A 21,087-nucleotide genomic window follows, 5' to 3' on the forward strand; every position below is an offset into this window, starting at 1 on the left:
GCGTAACTATTATTAAGTAAATTAAGGTTGACAAGCTTCAGTAATAAAAATTGATGTTTTTGCCATTCGAATCGGCACTGTAGGTGTGTTTAATGTCCTCCACTCCCTGCCGACTTTGCTTCCCCATTGACTTGCATTGGGTTTCGTGTTTCAGTCGGCCTTCGACTTTTCACGATAATCGGACGATTTCGTTCAACCCGACTTTTGAGAAAGTCGGGATTCATGAAACCCGACTCGACCCGAAAAAAGGCAAAGTCGCTCATCTCTAGTCACCACAATTTACTCATTGATTTAAAAAAAAAAAAAAACTCTCGCTTCTCATTCTCGTTGACACGCTGCTCCGGTCTCTGCAGCGAGTGATCTGAAGTGCCCGCACATCTTAGCATAGCAGACGCCATGTAGTGACGTCATCGCGCCTGCTGCTTGAGACGTCAGATGCCGAGGAAGAATGATGGGAGAGTGAGCGTTCTCCATCATTACTTTCAACTGTATCGGCTAGACATTTTACTAGTGCTATAATTACCAGGAGGATCTGCATCCCGGCTACTACGGGGCAAATCTTCAAATGACTTTTAGTTTTGGGTTTGCACCCTTGGGTTTCAGATCCAGCCCCATTCATCCAAGTCTACCCATCTCCATATTTAGATGCAAAATAAAACACAGACAAAATAACAAGTCTTTTAATGTAAAAGTCCTGACAAATTGTACAGACAGTAAAGGTTCTTGTAGAGACACTGAGGACGTGATGACTGTGACCAGGGCACGGTTTGTAGATCCATCTGCTGCTTGTTACAAAATATACAAATATCACATCTCCGAAGCTCCAAAACCCAATGCATGAAATAATATCCCAGGGGATGGCAATCATGGACATGGACCAGCTGAATCAAACATGGCGGGCGGTGACGTCAGCCGAGCTTTCCACATTTTATTACAGAGAACAAGTTGCCATTCTGCGCTTTTTAGCCAAGTTTTTGTATCAGTAACTTTTTATATACATATGCTACAATATAGCTGGTGCTTGTACATAGGGAACACTTGTAAGAAAAGGCAATAAATAAACATCAATACTTCTGATGATATAAAGACACTGCTAATAAGCACAGAATCAACTTCTCTAAAAGTCAAATAACATTTCAAGGGTGTACCTATCCCTGCACAAGCAAAGAGGGCTACTGCAAAACATTATGAGAGAGGCTACTGCTGCACCACCTGCTCTGCCAAAATTTTAGTGATATGTAATTTAGGTGAACTGGTGGGCGCACACAATGTTTTACATGGCCTTGCTTGCGCAGGGGTAAGGTTAATTTCATATATGTAATACACAGATTGCTCTGGTTAGGCTCAGTTCACACTTTGTTTTTAGCCCATACATGAAAAGTAGTGAATGAAAACCATCAGTCGCAGGGACTGGTAGCATTTGGACTAATTCAAACTACCACATTCTTATATTGGTCACATGTTCCAACAAGGCATAGAAGAGGGTGCTGGTTGGGGTCCAGAGAGCGGAGGTGGGCCGGGGTCCTGCAGCGGTCGTGTGAACTGACCCTTACTCTTGATTATTTCATGGTTTCCACTTTAGGTGGCTGCATTGTAGACCAGAGGAGCGCTTTGGCCCAGGTGATACCCAGCGTTTGTAGGACACGGAATAGAATAGTGAACATCCCGTGTATAAAGAGGTCACTTGGGAATGGAGAAAGTTGGGGGAGAGGGGAAGAGGCGACACTGGGCATCTAACGTTCTCAACGTCAGCTAAAGGAACCTGACTCAATAGGTAAAACGCTTTTTTCAGTGAAAACAACTTTTTTGGGGGGCGTGGGGGCAAAAGGTTATTTATTAAATATTTAAAGATGTATTTGCTTTTAATATTAAAACTATTCTCCTGATTGTGACATTGTCATTGTGCGCAATATACAAGAACGAATTGTATCAGGGAAACATGGAGAACAAAGCACCATAAACTTCACATATATAGAAAAAAGAATAGAATCCTCATGGTATTCGCCAATTGTTTGCTTCTAAAGCTCGGTCACTGTGAGCGTCTAGTCTGTTATGAATTTTCACAGATTCATAGGGTACTTATCCAAAACGATAATGCTAATTATGCCACCTGGCAATCGCTAACACGGCCTCAACCTCATAATACTTTATCAGTGTTACATTGTAACTTCTCCGGAGTTCTTGTAAGACAAGTGTTTGGTTTAAGGATCCACGAAGGACACTGCGATGTATCGGGTTCCTTTTGTGGTGGGGAGCCCCTCGTGGTAATGCGTGAGTCGTCCAGGATGCATCAAGGCCCATCCTTTCCTTGGCGCCGTTATGGAACAGTTGTAGCGGAGGAATTTGCAGCCACCTCCCTGCAAAAAAAAAAAAAAAATAAGGTAAGGTTATAACAAATATAAATCTTCTGATACAGATGATCCCTCATTTCAAGGGTGTTTTTCAGACTGTAATATCCTAAGTAGACGCTTGCAGCTCCTGTGACAGCCTTTGTATGCGGAGTCCTCAGAGCCAAGACACCAATGCGCATTGACAGTGTAGTGGCCGTTCTCGGTACTGCAGCGAATGTGATCAGAGCTACAGTACCAAGAACGACCACTACGCAGTGCAAGGAGTTGTGGTGTTACAGCTCCATACACAGTTTACATCCGGCCGCTTTGGGTGCTGCAAAAAGCTGATTAATGAAGGTGCCGGGTGTCAGACCCCATCCACTCTGATATTGATAGATAACCAATATAGAAATTCTGAAGAACACCTCTTCATCAGTATTTATAGAGTTAAGACCCATTTAGACCAGTTAGCAATCACCCAATGAACAAAACGCTCAATCATCAGAAGAGATGTTATTAAAATGATTGCTCTCGGCAGCACATCACCCTGTGTAATCAGGAAATGTGCTGCCAATAAAAGGTATGCCAAACCATCCTATTAATCGGCTAGAAGTGTGGCTGGCCTGTCCGAGCAGGCTGTTAGATGACTACAGATCCGATTGCATTTGACAAATGGCCGCTATTGGCCCATGTAAATGTGCTGCAAACACAAAATCACAACAACCTAAAGCATCAAGATAACCAAAAGTCATCAGAAAGACTTTTTTTTACTGACCTCGTAATCCTGTCCCACGCTGTTCAGTGCTACATTAATAGTGAAGGTCGAGGCGTCGTGGTGCGGGACAAGAGACGGCTGCTCATCGGGTCTGTACCGTACGACAAACGCCAAATCAAACTGAGCCTGCAAAAGTGTATACAGAAATGTGGAGGTGATGCTCCTGGATCCGGCTCCTGCCCCCTGTGTTTATTTCAGGTACTAGCCACCTTACAAAACTATTTGGGGTGTGGGTTGCTGCATTGCATACTGAACCAAGTCCTGTGGTTGGTGCACTGATAATAGATATGGTATTATTTGTCTATATGGTCCTTTTGGTCTGATTTTTAATGATTGCTATTTAGCTTGTGTATTATTCATTATGTGACATTCCTTTCCTATCTATGATTTAATATCCTATCGGGGACCACCCTATTTATCAGTTTGCTCTTTCAGTATATATATTATGTATGCTTTGATCCACTCTGCGTCTTTTTCCAACTTGTGCCTCCTTGGGGTAACTTTCCCCCTCCATGTATTTGTATATCCCAAATAAATATTGTTATACGTTTGTATACTTGGATTTTGGTTGTGTTTTTTTCTTAGTTTTTGTTGTATATAGAGATAGAAACACCAAAAACCGTCACTGGCACTAGTAGGTTGCAATAATACTTTTTGCCTGTGGTGGCGCTGCAGGGGAATTGAACATCTGCACAGTTGTTCAGTGCCTCCTACAGATTACAGCTGACCTCTGGGGGTGTCAGTGGGGGGAATACACCTTATCATTGGGAGACTCTAACAAGCCACTTAGAGACTCAGACTCGTCCCCCTACTTCACAGTGGTACCTACCTGAGTATAATAACCTGGAAACATTTTCTCTGTAATGGGGGCTACAAAGTCCAGCAGGAATTTTTGCCATTCCTTCTCATAACTAATTTGGTTCATGTGAATATCAATTGTTGGGACATTTTCATATCCTCCCTGCAATCTCGCATCCTGTAAGAGTAAAATGTTTCATGTAATACCCTTTCACAGACTGTAGGTGGCACTACACTTGTACTCATGCTAATAGACAACAGCACCACCTACTGACTATCTCTAATAACATCATCACTATATTACACAATTCTATATTAGGACAGATATTTAGTCCTTTACCTGGTTTTGTCCTCCTGACCATTGGCCATAGTTTTCCATTTCCTCCACAAGTTCATCACATGCAGTCTCAGTAAATAATGGGAACCAATACACATCTGGACATGGCTGATGGCAGAAAAGAGAAAAAAAAGATTTGCTGCACTTAAATTTCCCAATCTTTTAAATTGCAGAATCACCTAAACTCTACTTTGTGCCCATTAGAATCTGCAAGGTTCTACTAGTGAACAGGAGGAGAGCCTAGATCAGCCACTATTCCCATATCTCATGGCTCAGCCAGAAAAAGCATTGTGACATTAGGACCATTTAATTACGACAAAAACAAATTGCAAAATTTGAGCCCATGACTCACCGATTCAATTAGTTTGCCTTTCAGGGCAAATGTGTGATTGGGGTGAATGTATTTTTCTTTCCAATCCTGTAAATCAGAAAAAGAAGTTTTTTGTTAATGTCAATTATTAAATTTCCAATGTCATTGTTATTCCTGTAGGATAAAAGGTTCTTACCTGGATGTTCTGAAATATCTCCCACAGGTCATTGTGGAGGTGAGTCGTCTTATAGTTTTCCAAGGACAGGATGTGGCCAAATAACTGTCTGTTAGTCACAAACATGAAGACCCCCTGAAGGTGAATGATAATGTGATTATAATAAGAAGACACCTTCATCTAGAGGGAAAAGCTATAACGCTGCTACAAAGGGTAAAATTAAATGTTAAAATCTGAACTTGTTACCTGTATAAAAGACACCTGTTCACACATTCAATCAATCATACTCCAACCTCTCCACCATGCCCAAAAGCAAAGAGCTGTTTAAGGACTCCAGGGACAAAAATTGTAGACCTGCACAATGCTGGAATGGGCTACAGAACAATGGGCAAGCGGCTTGGTGACAAGGCAACAACTGTTGGCACAATTATTAGAATATGGAAGAAACAGAAGATGACTGTCAATCTTTCTCTGTCTGGGGCTCCATGGAGGATCTCACCACGTAAGGTAAGGATGATTCTGAGAAAGGTCAGGAGTCAGCCCAGAACTACATGGGAGGACCTGGATAATGACCTGAAGAGAGCTTGGACCACAGTCCAAAACATTACCGTTAGTAACACACCAAACCGTCATGGATTAAAGTCCTGCAGGGCACACAAGGTCCTCCTGCTCATTCCAGCACATGTCCAGGCCCATTTGAAGTTCACCAATGACCATCTGGATGATCCAGAGGTGAAGATGTGGTCAGATGATACCAAAATGGAACTTTCTGGTATCAATTTCACTCGCCGTGTTTGGAGGAAGAAAGATAAGTACAACTCCAAGAACACCGTCCCAACACTGAAGCATGGTGGGGGAAACACCATACTTGGGGGTGTTTTTATGCAAAGAGCACAGAATGACTGCACTGTATTGGAAGGGAGGATGGATGGGGTAATGTATTGCAAGATTTTGGCCAACAACCTCCTTCGCTCAGTAAGAGCATTGAAGGATGGGTTGTGGCTGGGTCTTCCAGCATGACACATCATGAAAAATAGCCTCACCAAACCTTGTCCAATGACTAATGCACTAGCAGGACGAAGCAGGTTCCCAAAGATAAAGGTTGGAGCAGCACAGGTGCCCTCCACTGATGAGAACAGCCACCCTCTCACTATAGCAGTGATGATGAAGGTGTTAGCTGCCTAGTGGAAAAAAGCACACAGATGGAACTTGCTTAGGACATACGTCACACAGGAAAGTGCGATGCACAGTGTCTGGATGACAGCCTGTTTAAAAACACCTATAATGGAAAGCGGGCTGTTCAGCACTATATATGCATCACACAGAAAACACAGCCATCAAAAAGGAGCCAAGCGGCATCCTGCAAAAAATGATAAAAAGTGCAAAAAAAAAAGACACAAAAAAATGCATATAATAAATGCATTCAATGAGGTATTGGTTACTATTTTGGCCAAAACAGATAAGCTCGCAACCCAACGCAAAGGGTACCCATTTTATTGCGAGTACCAACTAAACATCAATCAAAGCTCACAGACAGGGAAAAAAGGACTTAAAAATCCTGTAAAATTTTAGCAAAAACACATCATGAAAAATAGCCTCACCAAACCTTGTCCAATGACTAATGCACTAGCAGGACGCAGCGGGCTCCCAAAGACAAAGGCTGGAATCTTTGGGAGCCCGCTGTGTCCTGTTAGGGCATTTGTCATTGGCCTAGGTTTGGTGAGGCTATTTTTCATGATGTGTTTTTGCTAAAATTTTACAGGATTTTTAAGTCCTTTTTTCCCTGTCTGTGAGCTTTGTCTTCCAGCATGACAATCACCTGAAATACACAGCTAGGGCAACTAAGGAGTGGCTCCATAAGAAGCATTTCAAGGTCTTGGAGTGGTCTAGCCAGTCTCCAGACCTGAACCCAATAGAAAATCATTGGAGGAGCTAAAAGTCAATGTTCCCAGCGACAGCCCTGAAACCTGCAAGATCTGGAGAAGATCTGTATGGAGGAGGGGGCCAAAATCCCTGCTGCAGTGTGTGCAAACCTGGTCAAGAACCACAGGAAACGTCTGACCTCTGTAACTGCAAACAAAGGTTTCTGTTGCAAATATTAAGCTCTGTTCTTTTATTATATCAAATACTTATTTCATGCGATAAAATGCAAATTAACCCCTAAGGGTGGTTTGCACATTCATGACCGGGCCAATTTTTACAATTCTGACCACTGTCCCTTTATGAGGTAATAACTCTGAAACGCTTCCATGGATCCCACTGATTCTGCCTTTGTTTTCTCGTGACATATTATACTTCATGTTAGGCCGGAGTCACACTGGCGAGGAATACGGGACCACCATGGGTAGAACGCACACCCCATAAGGCCCCATGCCTAGACTACTGTTTGAAAATGTGACCTCTCAAATATCTGATTTTGACAATCTTTCCTGTCACATTGCAGTGGAAGATGTGATGAAACGGTGGAGAAGCATCCGGGACCAGTACCGCCGGGAACGCCAGCAGCGGTCCAGGAGTGGGGATGCTGGCCATGTCAAGCGCAAATATATCTACTATGACCGGCTGAACTTCCTCGCCCCAATTCTGGCTCTGAGACCGTAAGTACATACCTCACACCACATGACACAAAAACAATACACAAATACTTTACAGGGACAAAAATATTGATGTATTTTTGCCTCTGTTCTATTTCATAACAGAATTCAATCCAACCTTATGGATCGAGGAACGGCCTCAGAGGCAGAGCCCATTATAGATCCTGTAGGGGATGAGGTGGCTGGCCCATCTTCTCCCCTACAAGAAGGATGGCTGAAGAGGAGGCATCACCAGAACACATAATGGCTGCCCTACACAACACACCACCAGGACGGTCTGCAGCTGCAACCTCACCCATCCTGGAAGAGATGGGCAACTTGAGCAGCAGCCCAACTGCCCAGATCAGGCCCTCCCCACAGGCTGCTCTAGCATCACGGCGAATAAGAAGAAGGCGCCAGGTCACCATTCAAGAGAGCAGGACCAATGTGGACACTGGGGTGCTGAATTACTTGTCCAGAGTCACTACAGATGATGGTGAGGAGGCCTATGCACGTAGCCTGACCCTTTATCTCCGTGCCCTTACCCGTGAGGTCAGGCTCCGTATTAGGGGGTGTATTCAGATCCTGCTTGATGCAAGCACCCCCCCCCAATACCCCATATGAGGTGTTTGAATTTCTGGAGGTGGCAGCTCTCACCAAGAAATTTAATGCGCATGAGACCATCCACACAGATGCTTGCTCAAGCAGGGTCTGAACAGCCCCTAATACGTGGGCCAACACCTCAACCCCTTCCTCCCCCTACCCATCCTTCTATTCCGCAGCCCCAAATGTCTTCATCAAGCCAACCCCACCAATATGGCCACTTGTACCCACCCAGTGTTGGAGGCTGGTCCCAACCTGGTTGGGGACGATCTGACTATCTTGGTGGGTATGAGCCACGGGCCTACCAGAGCCAACAAGAAGCCCCTCACCATCATCATTATTACTCTGGCCAGTATCACCAACAGGCCCAGGAGGCTGGACAACAACAGCATCATGGGCAACAGTATGGCCCCACACAGGGCGATGTTGGCCACAATGTCCAGCAGCACCCACAGGCTGTTCCTCCCCGTTCCCCTTCCCCTACATATGAGGATTTATGAATCAAAAGTTTGGAGATGTCCAGTAACAGGTAACTGGTGCTTCTAATCTAGTCAAAGAAACAGGTGTTCTCCTTCACCAACATTTAGAACATAATTTAACACTCACATTTTTAAACAATGTTTTCCAAACATATGAAACAATCCATCATGACAGGCAACGCTACCTCACGCCTTTCACACAGATATTACATGTGTGAATAAAAGAGAATATTTAAATGCGCTATACTGTTACCTGAAAGGATGAAAATACACTAATCACTTGCTAATGCATAGGAAAGGCGTGCTTGCCTTTAGTTAAGTAGTCAACTTTGTTATTAGCATTCTCTAGTAAAACAATTTGAGGCGACCAGCATACAGAATATAACGCTTTCTCTATGTCTTAACAAGTGAGTTTTGTATTTTCATCCTTTCCAGTATAGCATGCTTAAATATTGTCTGTTCTACAGACAGGTAATATCTGTGTGAAAGATGTGAGGTAGCCTTGCCTGTCATGGTGGAATCTTTCTATGTTTGGAAAACATTATGAGGAAATGTGAGTGTTATCTTATTGACTTTATTTTGGTGATGGAGCTCACCCTTTGTTGCCTAATCAAGGTTAATGTAGGCATGCAGCAATGTTGTTATTGCATAATGTTTGTTGCAGTTTTTTTCTGTAATGTTAATGTTACACCAAGTTAAAGAAGGCCCAAAGGGTCATTTTGGCCATTGCCAAATTTGTGTTATGGCAAAATTATGTTTGCCTTTAAGCAAAACCCAAAAAAAAAAAGGCAAAACTAAAAATTTGTCTACTCTAGTTAACGTCTCTGTGTGATTTCTCACTATCCCTCACAACATACTAACAGACACCAACCAATGCAAAGAAACACTCATAGAATCATAAAAAGGCTTGAGTAATATATATTTAGACACACTTTGAAAAAAAAAAATTATAACATAGACACAGCATTCTCTTGCCAAGAAGTTGCCCCCTCAGGTGAGATAAAGTAATTCGTGAATATATCACGCACTTTGAGGCCAGAGAGCGGTCTACGTTGAGGGATGATAGGTGGTCTCACCCTGCGCACATTGTCCGGCCTACGCACAACACCATCAGAGGAGGAACAATCATGTATCCTGGTGAAGTTATGCAGAACAACACAGGCTTTGACAACTTCATTCACATTTTGCTCACTCAACTGAATGGCAGACTGGAGTACCCGCCATTTGGCACAAAGAATCCCAAAGGAACACTCCACCAGTCGCCTAGCACGTGATAGGCGCAAGTTAAAAATTCTGCGCCTGTGGTCAAGGTTGCGCCGGGGATATGGCCTCATGACATTACGTGATAACTGAAAGGCCTCATCTGCCACAAGGACATAAGGGACTGATTGTTCGGGGGAGCCTGGTAGCTGGCGTGGTGGTGGTAGATCCAACTGGTTGGTGCGTAGCCGCCGACCCATTATGGAAGTATTGAAGACTCTAGAGTCTCCCGTCCTTCCATAGGCCCCAATGTCAACAATTATAAACTTGTATTGAGGGTCTACCAGAGCCAACAATACAACAGAAAAGTATTGCTTATAATTGAAGAATTGGGAGCCTGAGTTCGGCGGCTTACGCACCCTGATATGTTTGCCATCCTGGGCCCCAATACAATTTGGAAACTGGCAGTCCTCCTCAAAGTCCCTTGAAATCCTTAACCAGTCTTCCATCCTGGGCTCGGGTAGGACCACCTGATGGAGTCTTGTCCAGATTTCTGCACATGTAGACCTCACTATGCCTGAAATGGTTGACTTTCCAATGAGAAACTCATGGTGGAGGGCGGCATAAGACAGGCCAGTGGACAGGAAGCTGTAGAACAACAGAAATAGTACAGGTTAGAATGGGTAAAGTAAAAAAAAATCAGTTACATGCCGACCAAACTTGGTAGGGAATGAGAGAGAACAACACACACATATTTCGTGGCACAATGACTAAGTGATATGCAGTACATATTAGATGTAACATTCTGCTGTGTCAGGTGAAACATATTTTGAGTAAGATGAGGGTATTAAACTTTGTCCAAGAAGGCCAAAAAACATAAATTAACACACACATTATGAACATAGAGAATGTGGTCGTGGAGTACATACCGTATTGTGAGTAGAAGTCGCTCCTCTGCAGATATGGCTTTGCGCATCCTAGTGTCCTGAAAGGTGATCCCAGGGCGCACTGTCTCCAAGAGGCGATCAAATGTGGAAATGCTCATTCGACAGTACTGGTAAAATTTGTCCGGATGCTCCCGCAGAGACGAACAGAGGCGGTGAAAATGACCTCTTGTGAGTCGTTGCCTCAAAAGTGGATGTACCCACATGCGTCTCCTCCTCCACGGATCCAATATCACAGGATATGGTTGGCCAAAGCGCCGTGACAAAAGCCAGGTAAAGAGAACCTGCTCGGTTGTATTGAATGTCAGACCCTCGGCCATGCTGCACAAAGAACACCAACACACCTCGTGAAAGCAAGGTGAGAAATGTACAGAATGTAGGCAGCCACCTGTTTCTGAGTGTCTAAATAGGGTGCAGGCTAATGATTTAAATTGTTTGCAGGCCTCAAAACCGTTAAATGTCCATTTTGCAAGGCTGCGAGAAAATCTCGCCATACGGATTGAATACGGATTACATACGGATACACACATGCGCAAAATACGCGACCTCACCTTGCTTACGGATGACCTACGGACCACTATTTAGTGGTCATTGATCCGTATTACTCATGTAAAATACTGACCGTATTTTGCGCAGGTTAGTGTGACTCCAGCCTTAGTGGTAAAATTTTATTCAATTAACTTGCGTTTATTTGTGGAAAAAAAACAGAAGTTTGGCGAAAATTTCGCAATTTTCCAACTTTGAATTTTTATGCCCTTAAATCACAGAGACATGGCACACAAAACACTTAATAAATAACATTTCACATATGTTTACTTTACATCAAAACAATTTTGGAACCAAATTTTGTTTTTGTTAGGAAGTTATAAGGGTTAAAAGTTGACCAGCGATTTCTCATTTTTGCAACACCATTTTATTTTTACGGACCACATCACATTTGAAGTCACTTTGGGGGGTCTATATCAGGGGTCCCCAACCGCCGGTCCACGGCCCAGCACCGGGCCGCTGCAGTGCCCTTGCCGGTCCGCGGACACAAGGGGAGCCAGGGGCGGTCAGTGGCGTAGCGGGGGCTGGGGCGGCGCGCAGCAGTTCTTAGCGGCGGCCAGGGAGCGATCCAAGCAGCTCCGCTGCCTGCAAGAGGGAATAGCAGGAGCGGAGCTGCAAGGACCCGTCCAGCTTCCTGCCCGCCGCCCGCGCTTCCTGTCTCTGACTGACACAGAGAGGAGCGCGGCCGCTGCTGTGTCAGAGCGAGGAAGCGCGGGCGATGCTGCGGACAGGTGAGAGGAGAGAGGTGGTGTGTGTGTGTGTGTGTGTAGCCTGGCTGTGTGTGTGTGTGTGTGTGTGTATGTGTATGTGTGTGTGTGTGTGTGTGTGTGTGTAGCCTGGCCCTGGAGGAGATGGGGACATGAGGAGAAGGCCATGAGGGGAGTGATGGAGAGACGGGAGTGATGGGGTGAAGGCAATGATGGGGAGACAGCAGTGATGGGGTGAAGGCAATGATGGGGAGAGGGGAGTGATGGGGTGAAGGCAATGATGGGGAGACAGCAGTGATGGGGTGAAGGCAATGATGGGGAGAGGGGAGTGATGGGGTGAAGGCAATGATGGGGAGACAGCAGTGATGGGGTGAAGGCAATGATGGGGAGAAGGGAGTGATGGGGTGAAGGCAATGATGGGGAGAGGGGAGTGATGGGGTGAAGGCAATGATGGGGAGACAGCAGTGATGGGGTGAAGGCAATGATGGAGAGACGGCAGTGATGGGGTGAAGGCAATGATGGGGTGAAGGCAATGATGGGGTAAAGGCAATGATGGGGAGAGGGGAGTGATGGGGTGAAGGCAATGATGGGGAGAAGGGAATGATGGGGTGAAGGCAATGATGGGGAGACAGCAGTGATGGGGTGAAGGCAATGATGAGGAGAAGGGGGTGATGGAGCACTCATTCAAAACCTATGGTGAGTTGAGTCACATTATAAATGTTATTTAATTATAAGTATGCACTGCTACACTACAACTGCGTCCATAGCCTCGCCCCCTTATGACCAAAGCCCCGCCCCTGCCACACCTCCATCCCCGCCCTGCCGGGCCATGGAAGAATGGTCTTGCTTGAAACCGGTCCCTGGTGCAAAAAAGGTTGGGGACCACTGGTCTATATGATAGAAAATACCCAAAATTGACACCATTCTAAAAACTGCACCACTCAAGGTGCTCAAAACCACATTCAAGAAGTTTATTAACCCTTCAGGTGCTTCACAGGAATTTTTTTGAATGTTTAAAAAAAAATGAACATTTAACTTTTTTTCACAAAAAAATTACTTCAGGTCCAATATTTTTTATCTCATCAAGTGTAACAGGAGAAATTGGACCCCAAAAGTTGTTGTGCAATTTGTCCTGAGTACGCTGATACCTGATATGTGGGGGGGGGGAAACCACTGTTTCGGCACATGGCAGAGCTCAGAAGGGAAGGAGCGCCGTTTGACTTTTTCAATGCAAAATTGGCTGGAATTCAGGTCGGACGCCATGTCACGTTTGGAGAGCGCCTGATGTACCTAAACAGTGGAACCCCCCCCACAAATGACACCATTTTGAAACTAGACCCCCTAAGGAACTTATCTAGATGTGTGGTGTGAACTCTGAACCCCCAAGGGCTTCACATAAGTTTATAACGTACAGCCGTACAATTAAAAAATCATATTTTTTCCACAAAAATGATCTTTTCACCTTCAATTTTTATTTTTCCAAGGGTAACAGGACCCTAAAAGTTGATGTGCAATTTGTCCTGAGTACGCTGATACCCCATATGTGGGGGTAAACCACTATTTGGGCGCATAGAGCTCGGAAGGGAAACAGCGCCATTTGACTTTTTTGGCTGGAATTGGGATTGGACGCCATGTCGCGTTTGGAGAGCCTCTGATGTGCCTGAACTGTTGAAACTCCCCACAAGTGACCCCATATTGGAAACTAGAACCCCCCCACGGAACTTATCTAGATGTGTGGTGAGCACTTTGAACCCCCAAGTGCTTCACAGAAGTTTATAACGCCCGGGCGTGAAAATAAAAAAATCATATTTTTTTCCACAAAAATGATGTTTTTGCCCCCAATATTTTATTTTCCTAAGGGTAACTGGAGAAATGGGACCACAAAAGTTGTTTTGCAATTTGTCCTGAGTAGGCTGATACCCCATATGTGGGGGTAAAACACTGTTTGGGCACATGGCAGAGCTTGGAAGGAGCATCATTTGACTTTTTCAACGCAGAATTGGCTGGAACTGAGATCAGATGTCATATTGCGTTTGGAGAGCACCTGATGTGCCCAAACAGTGGAAACCCCCCAATTCTAACTCCAACCCTAACCCCAACACACCCCTAACCCTAATCTCAGCCCTAACCCTAGCCCTAACGGGAAAATGGAAATAAATACATTTTTTTAATTTTATTATTTTTCCCTAACTAAGGGGGTGATAAAGGGGGGGTTTGATTTACTATTTATAGCGGGTTTTTATTTTTGGCAGCTGTCACACGCTAAAACACGCTTTTTATTGTAAAAATAGTTTTTGCATCACCACATTTTGAGGGATATAATTTTTCCGTATTTTGACCCACCGAGTCATGTGAGGTCTTTTTTGCGGGACGAGTTGACGTTTTTATTGGTACCATTTTCGGGCACGTGATATTTTTTGATCGCTTTTTATTCCGATTTTTGGGACGTAGAATGAACAAAAACCAGCATTTCAAGAATTTCTTTTGGGGGGTGCGTTTACACCGTTCCGCCTGCGGTAAAATTGACAAGGCTGTTTTATTCTTTGAGTCAGTACGGTTACAGTGATGCCTCATTTATGTCTTTTTTTATGTTTTGGCGCTTTTATGCAATGAAAACAAAGTAATAATTTTTGCATCGCTTTATTCTGAGAGCTATAACTTTTTTATTTTTTCGCTGATGATGCTGTATGGTGGCTCGTTTTATGGGGGACAAGATGACGTTTTCAGCGGTACCATGGTTATTTATATCCGTCTTTTTGATAGCGCGTTATTGCACTTTTTGCTCGGCGGTATGGTAATAAAGCATTATTTTTTGCTTTATTTTTTATTTTTATTTTTTAAGGGGTTCGCTAAGGGGGTTAACTAATGGGACAGTTTTATAGGGCGGGTTGTTACGGGCGCGGCGATACCAAACATGTGTACTTTTATTGTTTTTTTTTTATTATTTCCATAAAATGAATTTATTAGGGAATATTTGTTTTTTTTATTTATTTTTACACTTTTTTTTTTTTAACTTTATTACAATGTCCCAGGGGGGACATCACTGTCATGTGACAGATCGCTAATCTGTCACATCAGCGATGTGTCACAGGCAGTGCAGAAGGCTTCCTCGTGCCTGCGCTTTGCAGGCATGAGGAAGTCGGCTCCCTGCAGGCCCCCCCGAAGATCCCCGCCGCCATTTTGGATCCGGGGACCTGCAGGGAAGGAGACCCCCGCAGCAGCGCTGCATATTGCGCTGCTGTGGGGGTCTCAGGGAAGCATGGAGGGAGCCCCCTCCCTGCCGATGCTTCACTAAGCCCCCGGTACACTGTGATCGTGTTTGATTGCAGTGTGCCAGGGGTTAACCTGTCGGGGGGGCGGTCCATGACCGCCCCTGACACATAATGCCGGGTGTCAGCTGTGATAATCAGCTGACACCCGGCTGCGATCAGCGGTGCTCACCACATGAGCGCCGCTGATCGCTATGATGTACTATCCCGTCCCTGGGAATTAAGTCCCAGGGCACATGGACGGGATAGTACGTCATATGGCAGAAAGGGGTTAATTATGTAAAAATCATACAATGTGGTTTTCTGGATTTCATTTTTAGATTCTGTCTCACGAGTGAAGTGTACCTACGATAAAAATTACAGACCTCTCCATTCTTTGTAGGGAGAAAAATTGCAAAATCTGCAGTGTATCAAATACTTATTTTCTCCACTCTACCTATGAGGTTGCTGAGTTTGGGTCAGGAGTTCTGTCCATTGTTGTGCTTGGTTCTCGGACAGCGACACACCGATGTGTGAATGTAGCGCAAGTGAAAAGTTTCATGTTTTTCTTATACACTTTTCAGCTAGTTCATATCTTCAAGATCTCTGCTTGCTGAACAAGAACACTCTTGTTCACATTCAGAAGCAGTGAACCTGTACATGGCTTGCCCGTGAGTAGTGGACGAGCGTCACAGAGGTTGTCTGACATGAGTTGAGAGTTAATTAAACAAGAAAAGAGAACACTAAAATTAGTAAGGCATCATACACAAAAGAATGAACACCACAGGGAATTGCCTGTCCCTATGCTGACCTGCGTATCCCTACCTGTCAGCGGTGCACCACACCAGAGTTTTGTCTTTTTTTAAGGGGGATTTTTTCACATATGTATCAGTGACCTGTGTATGAAGTATTGTATTATGAGAGGATTTGTGCTGAGGTGACTATATCTAATAATGTTTTCTAAATGTACAGCGGCTTAATATCCCTTTTTTGGTCTTTTTGGGGGGGCCACATGAGATTAGTTTGGATAGGAGGGTGCTGGAGAATATTTATCTCTAGATGGAGATCATTTATTATAGTATACATCTCAATTGAGAAGAGCACCTGGGAAGAAATCCAAGAAGACTTCACTCAGACATTTCTCGATACCTTTTTAACACCTTGTCACAACCCTGCCCCTATAGGGCCCTATAGGGGTAGCAGGGAGAGCCGTCGAGGAGTGGGGGGGCCAATGCGCAGGTCCTAGGGCTCCAACCTCCGGGACAGGCACTGCTCTGTGGTGTTCATTCTTTTGTGTATGATGCATTACTAATTTTAGTGTAATCTCTTTTTTTGTTTAATTGATCATTAAAGGTTGGACATTTTTAGCAGGAATATATGAGATAACTGTGAACTTTTGACTTAATCTCATAAAAATATTTTTTGATACTGTGATTCTGACGTGCGTTGAGGTTTAATATTAGGGTTTAGGACTGTCCAGATTGGGGAACACCTTGTCAAGGTCGGATGGCTTTTATGCTTTTTCTGATCAAAATCAGTGTTTATGAAGTACCCTATGTTATTGATATGTGCTATTAATATTGATGTACTTATTTACAGCAGGATACATGCTCATTTTGTCTCAGTCTTAGATTTTATCCATGTGAACGTGCTCCTATGCGTTGCATATATACCAACTTATACTCTGGCTCAGTTTTTTTGGTTTTACATAATATATTTCCAGTAGTAAAATTGCTGTGGGATATCACCTTTAAACTTTTATCTACATAAAGCCCCTTTATCATTATAGACTATACAAATCTGAAACTTTCTAACAATTCCACACCAACTTCAGAGTCTCTGCTTTCTTCAGTGAATGGAAACAAGGATTGCATATATGGCTGAAAATGTAACAACAGGACTTTTTTCGCCACTGATTGTTCAATCCTTGGCAGCTGCAATGAAAATAACTTTTTATAGGAAACCTATCATGTCCAAACACACTATTTACCTGCAGATATAGGATAAATCTAATATATAAAGCTCAATGTGTGTGTGTGTATGTATGTATGTATGTTCGGGATTGGCATCCGCACCGTCGCAGCTACAGCCACAAAATTTGGCACAGTCACATGTCTGGACCCCGAGAGTATCATAGGCTATGTTGTGAGGCGAAATTTTAGGTAGAGGTAATAATCACTGCTCAGTATACAGTGAGTGCAGCAGTGATCACTCCCCGACACAATGACTGACTGACAGCCTGCATTACAGCGTGTGCCGAGCAGTTTGTCAATGTGCTGGCAAGTGACTACAGCCATACTTTTTGTATAGTTAGTGGTGACTGTAATCGCTCCCTGCACTGCCCCGATGACTTGATGCTAGCAGGCGCAGAGAGGATATAACTTCATTTTAGCCCTGTAGCTGCTGCTCCAGTAATAGGATTTTAACATTTTTTATTTGCAGGTACATAGCGTGTTTGCTGACTTAACCGGTCATGTCCAAAGCTTTACTGATACAGGAGCTGGCAGAACTGTCATTCATAAGTTTGGAACAGCCGAGACTGCTTGCGAGTAGAAGATAACACAAGGAAGTTTTTTGAGGAGTGAGAGGGGATAATAATTAAATCATCTACAATATAATAAAGTGCTCATCTCCTTCTGATCCTCTTACTGACCTTTCTGCGCACATTGTCACAGAACGCCATGTCTGGGTCCAGGCTCCCGCTGTGGAAGAGATCGTACAGGCTGAGCGCTTTCCTGAGGACGCTGCCTTTCACCAAGTACACATTGGTTATGTATGGAACATTCCAGATGCCACTGAAAAAAACACAGGATCGGTCATTCATTGGGGGCAACTCAACATGTTTAACCCACCACATGGCTGCCAAAAGCTATAAAATAGGTATCATTTCTGGGCATAACTTTTTAAATTGCTGCATTATAGTTACAAACTATTTTTCCTAAACCATTTCAAAACATAAGGAGTAAAAATCGTTCTCAGCATGTCCAAAAATTATACTGGTGCATCTTGCTAAGTGATGGTACCCCATAACGCATGTCCGTCTGCTGCTCAGTCCCTGAGCAATTCCTCTAAAAAAATGTATTTATTACCCTGCAGTTTTGCTCAGTTACTTACACTCTTTGCATCTGCACAATGTCGATATAATCCTCCGACCGCGCGTAAAACCCATCTGGACTCAACGCACCCCAAAAGTTTGACCACAGATCCTGAATGCGACTGACCATTGGAACAATGATCGATCTGACAAGAGATGAGAAGACATGGAAAACGGTAACTTCTTCTACCAACATTCACCCACACGGTATTTATGGTCACCAACTTACTTGTTCTGTTCTATTAGAGTCCATAGCACACTGGCGTTTTTCAAAACCACCTGGACGTCAATGGAGAAGTAATATTCACACTCCGGGTTCTGTCGGCAAATGTCCCTAAAAAGAATCAGCTAATTATTATTTTTTTTTCTTTAGGAACGTTTTATTGGAAAAAGTTCTACAAGGGCAACAAACGTACAGATGGATGTAAAAAAAAAAAAAAAAAAAAAATTATGCAAATTGTACACATCTGAAGTAAGAACTATACAAAGTATGTAACTAGCATTAAAGTAAAGTCACGTAACCTTTATCGTTGTATGTGTAAGGCTCAATTCTTAACTGCATTTGCATCTTTACTTTGTCTCGGTGTTTTGTGCTGGTTTCTATTATCGCCGCATTCTTTTCATTAGCAAACTTGCAGATGAAAGTGGATGTAAAACTGTGCTGCCGAGAATCCAATAGGAGACCAGATGAGGTTTTATTTGTCCACGCGTTTTAAGGTGATCATGCCTCTTCATCAGGACAAATCATAATGAGCGCAGCAGCGGAAGCACAGTTTGACATCCGCTTTCATCTCCAAGTTTGCAGACTGTTAGGTGGTGTGCAGCAGCCGTCTTTAGCTAACAAAGGGGTTATGACTTTTACAATCCCCCCAACTGAGCAAATCCTGCTTTTCTCTTTCCTTTGTAATCCGGATAAGACCCCATTGAGCCGATTGTCATTTCAGTTTTTATCTACACACGCATTCTTTTAATTTACGCCTTTTTTAGAAGTGATTTTAAGTATTCCAGGAATTTTTGCAACAAAAAAGGTTAAAAAGACAAAAATAAAGACAATTTTGACATTGCACAAAATTAATAAACCGTATGCGTTATCTTGAAGAATTAGGCGCAAAAAGCAACAACGCGTAGCATAAAACAAAAAGAGACTTAAAAAACCCACAAATGATGAATAGATGCAAATAGATAGAGTCCAGCCAGGCAGTAACGCAGCTACCAGGGGGCAGAGGGTGCGGTTGCCCCAGGCCCCTTACTCTGAGGGGTCCCACCCAGACCTACTTCCACTGTTAACTATGTCGGTGTGCGCAGCACGCCGATGTAGTTAAGCTCCACTGTAGTGCAGGGAGACATGATCTCCGTGCACTACCGCGCTGTCTGTTCTATAGACGGCAGCATACACCCCCCAGGACTATGGATGCCAGGACTGTACCTGTGAGCTGCCTCCTGCAAACTGCAGACACGCCTACAATGCACCCTGTGTGTCTGCAGGAGAAACGTCACCACGCAGCACCAGCTTCTTCCCGACAGAGAGGAGCTGCCTGCACCCGGGGCCGGAGGTGTCTGTGCAGTGAGGAGGGGGCAAGACGCTGATCACCTCCTGACAAGTCCTGGATGGTTTATTTTCTTGTATTTGCAGTCTTACTGAGGCACAGTAGATCTATGGAGGCTACTTGAACTTTTAAACAGATCAGTTGGTGCCTCTGTCCATGGGGGGACATACCGACAGTTCAACAGGTGCGACTGCACCGGGGCCCAGAGCCTCCAGGGGGCCCTTCAAGGAAGCTAATGATGAGGGCAATCTGGCTGGTTTCTCCAGGCCCAAGGCTCCGGGGGCCAATGGCCCTCATGTGTAGCGGCGGGTACGGAGCGATCCAAGCAGCTACGCTGCCTGCAAGAGAAAATAGCAGGAGCGGAGCTGCAAGGATCCGTCCTGCTTCCTGCCCGCCGCCCGTGCTTCCTGTCTCTGACACAGAGAGGAGCGCCGCTGGATGACGTCATCATTCAGCGGGCGCTGAGGTCAGAGCGAGGAAGCACGCGTGATGCTGCGGACAGGTGAGAAGTGCTGCTGTGTGTGTGTGTCTGTATATCTGTGTGTGTGTGTACGTGGAGCCTGGCCCTGGAGGAGATGGGGACATGAGGAGAAGACCGTGATGGGGAGAGAAGGCCATGATGCCTGGGGTGATGGGAGAAGGCCATGATGGGGGTGATGGAGTTGAAGGCATTGATGGGATCATGGGAGTGATGGGGAGAAGGCAATAATGGGAGTGATGGAGAGAAGGCAGTGATGGGGAGAAGGCAATGATGGGTTCATGGAGCAGGCAATGAAGGGAGTGATGGGGTGTTGGAGCAGGCAATGATGGGGAGAAGGCAATGATGGGGCGTTGGAGCAGGCAATGATGGTAGTGATGGGGTGATGAAGCAGGCAATGATGGGAGTGATGGGGAGAAGGCAGTGATGGGAGTGATGGGGAGAAGGCAATGATGGGTTCATGGAGCAGGCAATTAAGGGAGTGATGGGGAGAAGGCAATTATGGGAGTGAAGGCCATGATGCCTGGGGAGATGGGAGAAGGCCATGAGGGGGTAATGGGAGAAGGCCATGATGGAGGTGATGGAGTGAAGGCAGTGATGGGAGTGATGAAGCGAAGGCAGTGATGGAGAAGGCAATGATCGGAATGATGGGAAGAAGGCAACGTTGGGGTGATGGAGCAGGGAGTGATGGGGAGAAGGCAAGGATGGGGTGATGGAGCAGGCAATGAGGGGAGTGATAGGTGTTAGGCGTCGGATTTCTGTCACTGCACAGCAAGAATCCCGAGCCTTGCTTCTGGCGGTCTCCCATTCCTCTCCAGCCACAGAGGAGGTTGCTCAGCAAACTCATCGGTCCCGGCGCTCTGCCCAGACCAGCTCCGTGGGTTTGCTTGCTGCTGCCACCTCTGGCACAGCTATGGCAATGCATGCTGCTCAGCAGCCAGAT

At 44.7% G+C, this 21,087-nt stretch overlaps 1 protein-coding gene across 1 annotated transcript in view; it reads right to left on the reverse strand.

Moving 5' to 3' along the window:
• Window positions 1-666: 666 nt before the first annotated feature.
• The window catches only part of PLOD1 (procollagen-lysine,2-oxoglutarate 5-dioxygenase 1), a 52,924-nt gene continuing 32,503 nt past the window's right edge, over window positions 667-21,087 (reverse strand). Inside the window, exons 11-19 of the mRNA XM_073585035.1 lie at window positions 18,349-18,453; window positions 18,140-18,265; window positions 17,679-17,820; window positions 4,747-4,860; window positions 4,593-4,658; window positions 4,244-4,348; window positions 3,935-4,081; window positions 3,106-3,231; window positions 667-2,357 (exon numbers count right to left, since the gene is read on the reverse strand). Of these exons, the coding sequence (XP_073441136.1) occupies window positions 2,202-2,357; window positions 3,106-3,231; window positions 3,935-4,081; window positions 4,244-4,348; window positions 4,593-4,658; window positions 4,747-4,860; window positions 17,679-17,820; window positions 18,140-18,265; window positions 18,349-18,453 (1,087 nt within the window). The 3' untranslated portion in view covers window positions 667-2,201. The remainder of the gene's footprint in view (window positions 2,358-3,105; window positions 3,232-3,934; window positions 4,082-4,243; window positions 4,349-4,592; window positions 4,659-4,746; window positions 4,861-17,678; window positions 17,821-18,139; window positions 18,266-18,348; window positions 18,454-21,087) is intronic.

Source organism: Dendrobates tinctorius, unplaced genomic scaffold (assembly GCF_039654945.1).
Source record: "Dendrobates tinctorius isolate UK_male_01 unplaced genomic scaffold, ASM3965494v1 ptg000086l, whole genome shotgun sequence".
Lineage (NCBI taxonomy): Eukaryota > Metazoa > Chordata > Amphibia > Anura > Dendrobatidae > Dendrobates > Dendrobates tinctorius.